The sequence below is a fragment of the Castor canadensis genome, chromosome 11 (genome assembly GCF_047511655.1).
Source record: "Castor canadensis chromosome 11, mCasCan1.hap1v2, whole genome shotgun sequence".
Taxonomy (NCBI): Eukaryota; Metazoa; Chordata; class Mammalia; order Rodentia; family Castoridae; genus Castor; species Castor canadensis.
In genome coordinates this window covers 118021363-118034410 of record NC_133396.1, presented here as the reverse complement: position 1 = coordinate 118034410, position 13048 = coordinate 118021363, and the positions used below count along the sequence as shown (strand labels likewise).

Sequence of the window (13048 nt, the reverse complement as noted above, 5' to 3'; positions counted from 1 at the left end):
GAGAGTTAATTGGAGACCTTTGCAACAGTCTACTGATATGCAGGACTGATGACTGAAGGGTTGTCTACCCTGAGGCTCTGGCTGAGGAAATGAACTCTAAGAGCTCCTTCCTCTGAACTCTGGCCTTCCATGGACACAGAGTGCAGACTCTGTGGTCAAAAGGGGCCCATTTGCTCCCGAATGGGACTGTTAACCCATGGACTCTCATTGCTATTGGGATTTATCTCACTGAATCCTCTGATAACCCAACTCATGACCAGTAAAGATTCCCTTTGCTATTCTATTTGTCCAGTTCTCTTGATTGATATTCATTTTTAAACATTTGTTCTTCTTTTGCTTTCTGCTTTCTTATCTGTTTATAATTTTCCACTTCTTGATAATCATTACACTTAATTTTTGTTGTCCTATAGTGTTCCTTTGCTAATAATCCCTGCACTTTTAATGTTTTACTATTTATGTTTATACATGATATGAGTAACATATGAAATATGTCATGTGAATAACATGATTACATGATCTTCTTCCAGCCCACATTTTCAAGTTTCTGTTGGGAGGAGGAAGTTATCATAGGAGTTTCTGGATAAAATTGATACTTGGTCACACATGACAAATTACTCCTGTTAACAGTGTTTCCCAATGCTGACTGCATAAGAGAATTATCTGAGATCCATTTATTGAGTTAATTAGTTATTTTTGCTTCAGTTATTTTTTGGGTAGGGTCTCTCATTTTTTCCCTGGTAGGTCTTAGGCCATAATCCTCCTACCTACATTCTTCCACATAGCTGGGATTATAGCATGAGCCACTACACCTGGCCTTTTTATAGGACTGATGTCCAGGCTATATTCCAGACCAATTAAATCAGATGCTCTGCATTCAGCTCTCAGTCATGCTCTTTCACCAAACACTGGGAAGACAAGAGGTGAGTTTCCTGGCATTGTTGTGAGGCGATTGTAAATTCACCTCAAGTGCCCTGTCATCAAGTGACCCTATGCAAGTTTTATTAACATCAACCAGCTGTTCATGAAAACAATTTGAAAAATTTCCTGAACAAATATCCATTCTAAAGATAAGTTTAGGGATTGGGCAACTGAAATTTTGGAGGTGAGGTTGATGGGGGTGGTGAACTTAATTGATGGAAATATCATAGTTTGAAAGGAGTATATAGATAGATGTAGCCCTCAAATTACAGAAGACTATCATGTTCTGGGGAGGATGAAAATCTGAAAGTCTGTAAGGTTTAAAAAATCACCAGTTGCATGCTATTAATGAAATCTCAAGAATTTAGAACCCATGAAACAAGAGACACAGGTGAATGGCAATCAAGAGAGATTACAATAAAAACGGAGAGGCAGGCAGAAATTCAAGTGAGCTGTATAAGATGAAGAACAAATGCAGATCATAGGATAGAAACAGAGGAACTATAACTCTTCTGAGGAGGTTCAACGAGCAGAACCAGCAACACAAAAATCAGAAAATAAAAGAAGAAATGATTATTATCCTAGGATTCAGAAAATGTAACTTAGAAATTATAAGCTCAAGTATGAGTTCATTGAATATTTACTGTGTGCCTATTTCTGAACAAAATATTTTATATAAGTAATTCATTTTTGTCTTCATGGTTTCATAATATCCCCAACTGATACATGACGAATGTCCCACATAGGAATATCATTTTACACTTGAGTGAGATCATGGGATCATAAACTAAGTGGCAGAAGAGAATTTGAACATGGATGGACTTGGCTCCACAAACTGTTGTCTGGACAACTAAAATAAGGGGACGCCTGGGAAGAAATACTGAAAATTGAACATTGATGGTTCTCACCAAAAATAATGCTATTCTGCAGCCAGTTTCTGATTTGATCTTACTATAAATTTATAAGTGCCATTTCAAAAAAGCATTATATATTATCAATACAATATGTATATAATATAAATAAATATTAGTCTACTTTGATTGGAATATAAATATCATTCAAATCATCCAGAGAAAAGCAACAAAAATTTAAATGCTATAACGATGACATAAAATCATTTAAAAAATCCGCATAGAATCCAAATGAAAGTAAAAACAAAATGGGGAGACTTGCATCACATGCAGCGAATTTGCATAGTCTTTATATGTCAACTTTAGATCAAAAAGAGAAGTGAATTATGTCATGGAAATTTTAATAATGAACCTACATAGGCCTGTCACAAAGAAGTCTGAGTGATCAACGAAGACTGAAAATACTTAACGTCTTTGGTTATCAAATAAATACAAATTCAAACAATGTTTTTAAGACGGGGCTCATAGCTCAATTGGTAGAGTATCTGCCTAGCAAGCATAAACCCCTGAGTTCAAACCCCAGTAGTGGCTCCCCAAAACAGTATTTTAACACATTTTGCCATTTAAATTTGCAAAAGTTTTTTTAAATTGTAAAATATGGTGTTGGCTGAGATGAAATTCAATGAATAATTTTGTATTCTGTTTGCTGTTAGAAGTATAATTTGTATAAAATTTGGGCAAATATTTGGCAGTAATAACACCAGAAAAATCACTTACCTTTGTGAAAAAATTACCATATGGTAAACAACAATGCAAACTTTGCAGACGTGTGATGCCAGTCACACACTTCACATGTCAAGCTCTGTGCGATGTGCTTTACACACACATGGGTCACTTTCTTCTCTTGAGTGAGTGGTTATATTTCATTAGCATTAAGGAATCTAAAGCACACTGTTTAACTAATTTGCCCAAGCAGCACAGTTGAAATGTGTTAGAGCTGGCGTTATCATATCATTAAATATTTCAGCCTTCTTTTTAGGTAAATATTGTTCTCCCATTTCAAAGGTGAAAGCATTAAAGAAAGGTCCAGAAGAATGTGTATAGTTCCCAAGTAACAGGGAAGGTACATAGCAAGAATTTGTATCAATGTTTGACTTTCAAGTCCAAGACTCTATAACATTTTGAGAGCCTTTGACCCAGTTGTTCCTCTTCTAGGGGTTTACCCATGATCATTGTGAGGAACTGCACTAAAGATTTACAGACAGATTGGTTTTTTTCAACAGCAAATTTGGAAATCCAGGTTGAGTGCAGTGACACAAACTATAATCCCAGCTTCTCCAGAAGCAGAGATTGGAAAAAGAATCATAGTTCCAGGCCAGCCCTGGCAAAAACTTAGCAAGACTATATCTGAACAAACAAGCTGAATGTGAAGGCTCGCATCTGTGATCCCATTACTTAGGAGGCTAAAATGGGAGGATTGCAATCTGAGGCTAGCCTAAGCAAAAAGTGGGAGTCTACCTGAAAAAATAGGGACTGGAAGCATGGCTCAAGTAGTAGAGTGCCTGCCTCACAAGCATTAGATTCTGAGTTCAGATCCCAATACTACAAAAAACAAACCAAAACCAATAGAAATCTGGAACATAAGGGAAGACTGAGACAAAATGTCAAAATGTGACTGAGGGAGAGCCAGTGGAAAGATTTTGAGGAGAGTGAAATGATATCAGCTGCACACTAGTACAGATTCAGGACCAGGGTAGAAAGAAAAAAGGCTGTGAACAGATGAGAATTACAGTTATCCAAACAAGAGATGTGGTAATGTGGCCAAATCACCAGTTAGGGTTAAGATGTGTGAATTTAGCAAATATTTTGGAAAACTGATTGACAAATATGGATCTGAGGTGTGAAGGGAAAGTGGAGAGGCAAGATTAAGTGGGTGACTGGAGGTGTCCTCCATAGATACTGGAAATGCCGGGGAAGAAGTTTCGGGCTACGGATATGGTAAGTTCAGAGGGCGAGAAGTCGCCAATTGGAAGTGTCAGTGTGTCCAGTCGCTTGTTGGATGTAGATATTTGGATGTCCCAGTGAGATTTACAACTCAGAGGTAACAGCCACTCTGTAATATTTGATGTCATAGGAATTGATGAGGTTTCTGGAGGAAGACTATAGCAAAAGAGGAGGAGTACCTTGCTCTAAATCTTGAGATATCTTCAAAATATTGAAGAGTCCAGTTTCAGAATGGATGAGCAGAGGACACTGAGAAGAGAGCCCCAAGAACCAAGAGGTGAACAGAAATCATAGAAGCACAGGAATATTTCAAGAATTGCTGAGAAATTTATTGTGTTGAATATTGTGGAATGGTGAAAACGAAATCATAGCGTGTTCTGCATGTGTAAACATGGCTAAGTAAGTAAGCAGAAGCCAGGTGAGGTGAAGAAGCAGGGACATTGTGCCTAGCTACCTTGCACTAAAGGAAGTCTGGGAAGAGGAGAGAAGGAGCATCATTTGAGGAGTATTTAAATAAACAAACAATTTTTGGTATTGGTTTGAATGAGGTTGTTATTAACAGAATTTGAATGATCTTGGAAAGAATCCACCAGAGCAATGATTCTTAAACTTTGGCAGGCATCAGAGTCAGTCAAAGGCTTATTAAAGCCAGGATTGTTGGTGACCAGGGGTTCTGATTTATCAGGTGGAAATTGAGCTGGGATTTTGCATAATAACAAGTTCTCATGTCAAGCTACTGATGATGGTCTTGAGCCACCCTGTAGTACAGAAGAGAGAAGTCAAAAACATAAGGGACAGGAAAATAAACTGTCAGCAACATGTCTGAAGGACAGGAAGAGCTGGAATCCCAGAGATTTTTGAAATTTTATTTTTAAGTCTTTTTTTTTTTGCAAAACTAGGGTTTGAACTCAGAGCCTCCTGTTTGCTAGGCAGGAGCTCTACCACTTGAGCCAATCTACCCGTCCCAGTGAAATTTTATTTTTATTGGGCTAAGGAAAGCTCTGTTAAAAGCAAGAAAAAAAGAGAGAAAAGTCAAAAATGATAGTGAAAGTCAAATGATAACAAATACTAAATATGCCAGATATGGTTTTAGGTCTTTTCCCATGCATTAAATCATTGAACCCCTAATAAAAACCTCATCAGGCAGACAAATGTAATTAATACAAACATTTGGAAGCAAGCAAGTAATAAAAATCCTTTACAATTGATTCTGTTTTCATCTATGGTATCTAATTTGATCTAAAATATAAAGCCATCAGGGGAGTGCGATGAGGAAGGGAGATTAACATTCAGATAGTTTGGAAAAATACAAAATAGTTAAATAGGAGAATGGGGGAGCTTATAATAGAAACATGGCAGGATTAGAATCATTCATTATCGGAGGTATATTTGAAGTTGGGGGTTGAGAATTTTTAGTGACAAACTGCTCCAAGACTTCCAACCTGCTTATCTTCCCATGCAACATGGAACAAGGTAGAGTCAGGTTGAGTTTTTAATCAGAAATATAAGAAGATGGAAGAAGGAAGTGGAGGGTATGATTTTATTTTCTAAAAATCGGTTAAAGAAGGAAATAAAGACTTAGATTGAGTAATAAATATGATGGGAAGAGGAAAGAAACTTAAGCCTATTCTAACATCCCTCTGATGGCTAAAGTTACAAATTTTTTGCTCATAGAGGAATTTTTTCTACTAAATTTGATGGATTTTTACCTTTTTTAGACAAAAGCTTAAATTTGGTTTATCCATTTAAGTGTGCTTTAACATTTCATAAGCTGAAAAATACCCTCCAGAGTTGAAAATTTCTGCATGTGATGTGTAAGGGGTGTGCAGGGGTGGATCTCATTCTAATCATTCTTCATGATATGCTGCACTGTGAGAAATTGATTCACCCACTTGCCAGTCAGACTGCTGGTGCTTTCATAGTCCTCCACCTTGAGATAATTAGGTTTAATCAGCAATTTTACAACAAATAATGGTGGTGTGAACTTAGGCTAATCCCAAAGAGTAAAGTTTTGCATGGTAAAATAGGTAAGCTATAGCTGTATGCATAGATACGACCCTCAAAAATGTCTATGAAGTAGTCAAAGTCCACAGCCACCTGTGTCCTAGTCTTTTTGGGAAGAAGAGAATATCAACCTTGTAATCAAAATACTCATGAAAGCCCATGCTCTTTGTAGAATTACTCTTTTCAACCTAAGTAGATAGAGGCAGGCTTCCACCACTTTAAATGGATGTTTGTTTTTGTTTTTTTGAGAAATGGTCTCATTATATAGCCCAAGCTAATCTTGAGCTAGCAATCTTCCTGCCTCAGTCTCCCAAGTGCTAGGATGATAGGCATGGGCACCACACTCAGCCTGGCACATGTTGTTTTTATTTAGGTGAAATACATGTATGTTTAATGTGTTTGGGGGAAAGAAAGCTTGCAGAACATTTTTATTCATAATGTAAACAAGAAAGTAGTCAATTATATTGCTTCCATGAAGGTATTGCCTGTACCTGTGAAGGTACTGGTATCGACAAACTCAGCACTGGCAGAAGGCATCCGGGACAAATGAGGGTCACCCTCACTGTAGGCTTTCAGAATGTACTTCTGAACTACACCTCTAACTATGATAGGTTCATCCCAGGTCACTTCAATCCTATATCCACTTATGCTTTGGACTCTTGAGGGAGTTGGCACACTTCGTGGAGCTATGAATGAGTAAAAGAGAAAACAGAGAAAATGACAGTTCTGAGAAGACTATTGCCCCTACTCTTCACTTTTAATGGCTGCAGTAAATCAGACTCAACCATTAGCATAAATACAATTTATTAGAGTTGTAACTTTCCAGCATTGATTTAATATGACTGCACATCTTGAGTCATTCAGTTTAAGCGATATTTCAAAACCATCAAAACTCCATCGACATAACATTCTTTTAAGTCTAGTCCAGGTTTCCCAAAAACATTTAGTGTATCCAAGACATTTAAACATCACTCATAAAGAAGGAGGTGGATAGTAGACTGATAACCAGTTTGAGCAATATGACGATGTACCCCTTTGAAGCAAGATAATTACACTGTTATTATACACAGTGGTTTGACATTTTTATATCTTCCATGCATCAGCCAAAAAAAAAAGTCACACATGTGATTGTGTTGTACTTGAATGGCTGGTCTCATTTCCCAAATGCCATTGTTTGCATATTAAGTTTATAAAGACAAGCCCTATCGGATATGATGTATGGGATATTCTGAATTGCATTTTGGGGGGTAGGGGAACTTCTGCCCATCAGATTTTTCAAAAATCATTTTTGGAGACATTGTCCTCAGAGTGTCTCAAAACGATAATACAAAATAAGAAAGTTTGAAGGAACTGCAAAACCTCACAAGCTGAGACCCATAATGTAAAAAATCCATAACTTTAACTATTTATTAGATATCTCTGCACTTCTGATAAGTAACAACTTCATCACAGCTGACTGCACAGGGACACAAAGAGAGGGCCCAAGGAACTCCATGGCAGGATGATGGATGAGGGACCTGCTTTAACTGCTCATGGGCTCCTGAGTCCTGTCGATGGAAGATCACTCTGTTTTTCCCACATCAAATATCCTCCTTCTTCAACTTCACCGTTCAGGCCAATAAAACAGGACAGGTTTAGGGAAACAAAGTGAGCATAACGGAGGAGAGGAAACACAAAGGAGAAGAATCACTCTGCGCAGTTAAGACACCATGGGCACCTATAGAAAACACATGACCCACACCATCGAGTTGTGAGTAAGGGACAAGGGGAGAGATGTTGATTTTATTAGTTCTGAAATGTGGTACAGGGCAAAGTACCGTACTCTCTAACAGATGGTCTTCTCATAAGGGACAGAGCAAAACTGACTCAAAAATAATTAAATAGTGCAATTATTCTCCAACCCTGGGGAGCATGTAGCTGCATGGTGTTGTGGTCAGATTGTAAATATGAATTTATGGCATAAGACTTTGTGGTCAGATCATTGCTATAAATTCAGAGCTCTATTTGCATACTTTCTTGATGGTACTGAAAATGAGAACTAGAGCTATGTAAGCAATGCACTTTCTAGACACCTATTTAAATTGCCAACATACTCAAAGAATGTAGAGGAATATGAAAGAAGAGTAGAAAACATGTCAGTAACAACTGAATAGTTTATATCAGAGTTATTCCCTGCTTTGAAGATAAAAAGGATTTTAAGGATCAGTCACCTCACTGTCTTGCCTATAAATAGATTATTTAAATTATCCTGAAAAAGTGTCAAGTTGTTCTCTTCTGGAAAATCTAGAGGCAGAGAGCTTTGAAAATTATTGTTAGCAGCCCACCTAGGTATTTCATTATCTTTTAAATTCCACAAAGTATGCCTGGTGTAGTGACCCATTGTTGATAAGCATAAGAGAATATCATGGTGAAAAACTTATCTTTAGACAAATTGTTACTTGCTGTGTAACAATTTGTGTCCCGGAGACACAAGTTGGCAACTACAGGAGATGGGTTTGCCTTTCTGACAAATAGCTAACTCTCAATAGTAAAATGCTACTGATTTTCAACACTATCACAAGCATCTGCAACGATGTGTTAACAAATGCATCTGCTTCCAAGCAGGTCCAAGTTTCAAAGGTGTTCTCTGCATAAGTCCAAAGGTGGCACCCCATTTAATGTTATCTGGGACTCCGACTTCATCCTCTTGGGATCTATGTAGCCCATGAAGGTCCCAGTCTTGGATACATTATGGTAGGCAAGTCTTATTAAATCCTTAAGATACCTGAATTTTCTCTCTCTCCATCTAAAGAAGGAAGAATCAAGCCTTAGTAAATATTTAACAAATTCTTAAAAAATCAAAAGCACTGATTGACTAAGTGTTTTAGCCATTGATATTTTCAAGCCAAGACATGCTAGGTCACAAGATTACAAAAGACTTAATATTTCAGGGCAGTATTCTTTTCTTTACATGTACAAACACATGCATGTATGTGCACATACACATTTTAAGATAAATAGAAATCTACCTGCTCCTGATGTATGTCTTCGACTCCAATCACTGTACACTGAACCTCCTTCGTGTAAGGCTATGACTCGATACAGGTATTCTTAAATAGAAATAAGAAGGAGAAATATTAAAATAGCCCTCCAATAGATTAATGGTGGGCTGACAGGGAGGGAAAGGGGATGAACAGGGTATATGTAGCATTTAATTTAGAGACTTCCGCATTACCTGCAAAGGGCTGAAGACCACTCTCGTAAACACTCTGCTCTTTTCCCTGGTAAAGGAGGATGGAGTCATTTCCCCTGCAGTTAACAGTGCTGTCAGTTGATAGGCACCCATCCAGATTGACTCTGACAGCACTGCTGGACACAGATGCCAAGTTAACGACAGCACCCCGTGTAAATTTAACATCCTTCACGTAACCATTGAAACCTAGCAAATAGTAAGGGATTAGTATCACATAAAAGGCTTGAGTCATTAATTACCAATCATTTTTGTCCTCTGCAGTTCTACATTTGGGGGAAAGAAGTTAGTTAAAGACTAACTTCTTAAATTATTAAACTTTCAAGTCTTGTTTGGGAAATTCTTTATGCTTCTTTTTATCCAGCTAAGAGGTCAAAAGGAATTAGTTGTATTTCTGTTATTTTGGAAACCTATTTGGAGGTGATTAGAATTCAACTTTTGTTGCTATGAAGTGTTTAATTTACTTTTATAGGCCACATTTTCTAAATTATATTTCTTATCGTAAAATATAGACTATTATATATTATGGTAAGTCAGTATCCATATACCCCTTGGATATAGAAAATTATATAAGTCAGTGTTTGCTAAGTGTCAAAAAATAATAATTGAAATAGCATGGATATTCAGTAAGCTCATTGGGAGGAAATGCATTCTTAGGATTTTATGCAGGATAGCAGAAGAGAGAACATAGTTTTAAAATATATTAGAATTCTTAAACACTGTCAAGAGTTTAATCATTTCAGAGGTATGGAATGTGGTCCCTTTTAAATTGGCTTATACAGAAAGAGATACTGCTGTGCTCTACCATTTCCACTGAACTCCACCAACTCATACATACAAAACTTGAATATACACTGGTTTTGCATTCACATCAGCATCGCAGGGCCCAACATTCAATTTAGGCAATAGTAACACCACAAGTTTCACAGAATGTGTGTTCTTCACAGGTGATCTTAGAACAATCACTTTCCAGTATTATTCTGCAAAGTTTATCAGAGAATATGGATGACATGAGTGTAGTTTCCACTACTTTTTTTTTTTTTTTTTGCCAGAGAACAAATAAACAAAAAAAAAGGGATCCAGCCAGCTAGGGAATAACAGTTGCTTCAAATTACATGCCATTTTGTGTCAAGAGACATCATCTCAGTGAAGAATGGCAGGAGTTTGCCCAGAAATATATGCAAAATTGGGACAAACAGGACCGAGTTAGAGACTGCTGAAACACACAAATGCTTTTAATGTACAAACACTGTCAAGTTTGAAAGGCCCCCAAAACATGGTTAACTCCTTTCAAGATTAAAAAAACCATATTGTTCTTTTCAGCATTTATATGATGTCTTATTACGCATACTAAAACATTAAGTTGCGTTCTTTTCAGCATTTATATGATGTCTTATTACGCATACTAAAACATTAAAACATTTAAATGCCTTTTGATATTATTCACATTCCTTTAGGCCTGACTGATCAATCTTGCTATTCTGTCTTAAACACACAGAAGATACTGAATAAGTTGGGTGAAATGAATTAAAAGTACTGAAGCTCAGTATAAAAGCAGCTGGTGGAAAATTCAGAAGCAAAGAAGTCTACATTTTTACAAGTAGAAATTTTCTGATGGCACATAGCTGAGTTATCTAACTTCTCTGTATACAAATTTCCCTACCAGTAAAATGGTCTCAGTACAAAGGCAGTTTTGATAAACATGTAAGAAAAGTCTCACTATTGTATAGAGTTTCAGTTTAGCAAGATAAGATGTTGTGAAGATGGGTGATGGTAATGACTGAACAGCATGAATGTGCTTAACACCACTACACTGTATACTTAAAGTGGTTTCAAGGGTAAATTTTATATTACTTGTACTTCACTATAATTTTTAAAAGTTAAAAATTTAAGCAAAAAAAATTTAAAAATTAATTCACAAGATGGAATTTTAAGTTTTGGAAAGGCCATAGAGATAGTAGTCTTTTTTCATTTTGCAGATAAGGAAAAATGTCTAGAGAGTTCAAAAATGAAGTTTGTAAGCACTAATCATTCCTCCTAGGTAAACAGTCCTCTACCTCCAGCCTCACAAGTAGAGTTTCTGAGCTCTCCTGCAAGATCCTCCCTACGGCATCCTTCCAGTTGGAACAAAGCTCCACCATGCCAACTTTGCAGGATTCTTTCAACTTTGCACCATCAGAAACATTCTCTCATTGACTTCAAAATTTGAATGAAATGTGATAGTAAGAGGAGGAGAAAGGCGTTGAGAGAAGAGAGTTTGTGAGACTCCTCTTTTTCTTGCTTCCTTGCTTTTGTGAGAAGCAAAAAAAGAAGATGCTCTATGTTTGTTACCCTTCCTGATCCCCTAGGCCTCTAAATAACTAAAAGGTGGCCTAGAGCTTGACAAATCAGAAAAATAGTAGTCCTTCTTCCAGGGGAGGCAGTCCTGCACTAGGGCGCTTGACTTGGCAGGCAGGGTGGATTGCCCACTCCACTCCCTGTCCTCTGGGGGCTTTAGGCACAGAATAGCCTATGACCTCCATGTCATGGAGCAGTCATGTTCAACCCATATGTAAGTGATTGAGCTAGTGATAGAACTAAAAAACAAGCTCTCATAATCTGAGGTGTTACAGCTTCAGCAAATTATGTTGTCCAGAATTTCCAAAACAAAGAGAAAAATTAATTTTACATTTGATTCAAAGAAAGATTATAACATTAATGGTTCAGAGAAAATTGCACTAATATAACCAGAAAATAAAGTCTTGAGAAAAAAGTGCTAATTAAGAAGAATAGAAAAGGAAGAAGAAAGATTTTTAAGTCTAGTGTTACTGGACTGAAATAAATACAGTAAGTGTACATGATTCATTTTTATTGCAATTGACCACTTGTTTGCTGCACATTTATATTGTGAACATTCTCCTAGATCACTGCCTAAAAAGTGTCACTATATAGGTCACTCAAGGCATCTGAGTTAGAATTGTAAGGGATGGAGGGGTCACAAAATCTGTTGTTTTTAAAAATCCTGCCACACAATCCCTGTGCATCTGGAATAATAATGCTAAATAAAAATAATAAATAGTTTTAATTTATTACTGTATTCCAGCTCACTATACTGCAATATGGTATCAGTGTTTGAAAACCACTGGCATGAATGATAATGAAATGAGAAAAATTTAAATAAAACATCTTTCAGAATCATACACTCAGACTTCATGTAGGTAAAAGTCTTCCCCTTGGCTCTATGTTGATGCCTTAAACTTGCATCATCACTTTTTAACAATTCCATTTCATTTTTAGCAATGTATCTAAGACCATCAATAGTCATGGTGTTAGGTATAATTCAAAAGCACAAGCCTGAGTAGGCAGGTTGGGTTCTCTTTTCCCTTAGATGTAAACAAGATCAAATAATCTAACTCATACAAAGAATTTTCAAGTTCTTTCTAACCTCAGAAGACTGAAAATCTGGAGAAGCTCTTACGTGAATGTAATATTTTTAGCTGCTGCTATGTCTTAAGTGCCTTGAAAATGTCATTACTGTCTTACACCCCAGTTATTCATTAACTCCTTTCTACTACCCTTCTAAAAGTCTCCTTAGAGCTTGCAATATATTTTCCATTCAAAGGCATTTAAATCTTTATGTACTTACCAAATAGGCAAAGACTGCTTCATGGAAATTTTAACCATTCATGGTACATAGATTTTTAAATGCAGAGAGAACATTTTCTACATGACAGCGTGCCTAGTAGTCACATGCTAGAGGCTACTGTGACTTCTCCAATTCACAAAGAAGGAGCACTAGCCAGTGCCAGCAATAGAGACTAGGACACCCAGTTGCCTGACACAGACAGGCTTCCTGTCTGCTTACTTGCCATGGCTAGGTCATCTTGGGCAAATTACTTTCTTCTCCAATATTTAGTTTTCTCATCTGTAAAATGGGGTCATGAGTAACAATGCCTGATTCAGACTTCTTATGAAGAACTAGCCCTCTTTTTTCTCATGGAAAGTTCTCAGAACCATGCCTGTCATGCATACTGTACTTGTATATTCTTTAGGAAATTAGGTG

General features: G+C 36.9%; 1 protein-coding gene across 1 annotated transcript in view; it reads right to left on the bottom strand.

The window, feature by feature from the left end:
- Positions 1 to 13048, bottom strand: part of Ush2a (usherin) — a 759580-nt gene that overhangs the window by 411877 nt on the left and 334655 nt on the right. Inside the window, exons 28-29 of the mRNA XM_074048325.1 lie at positions 8992 to 9195; positions 8786 to 8866 (exon numbers count right to left, since the gene is read on the bottom strand). Coding sequence (XP_073904426.1) covers positions 8786 to 8866; positions 8992 to 9195 — 285 coding nt within the window. The remainder of the gene's footprint in view (positions 1 to 8785; positions 8867 to 8991; positions 9196 to 13048) is intronic.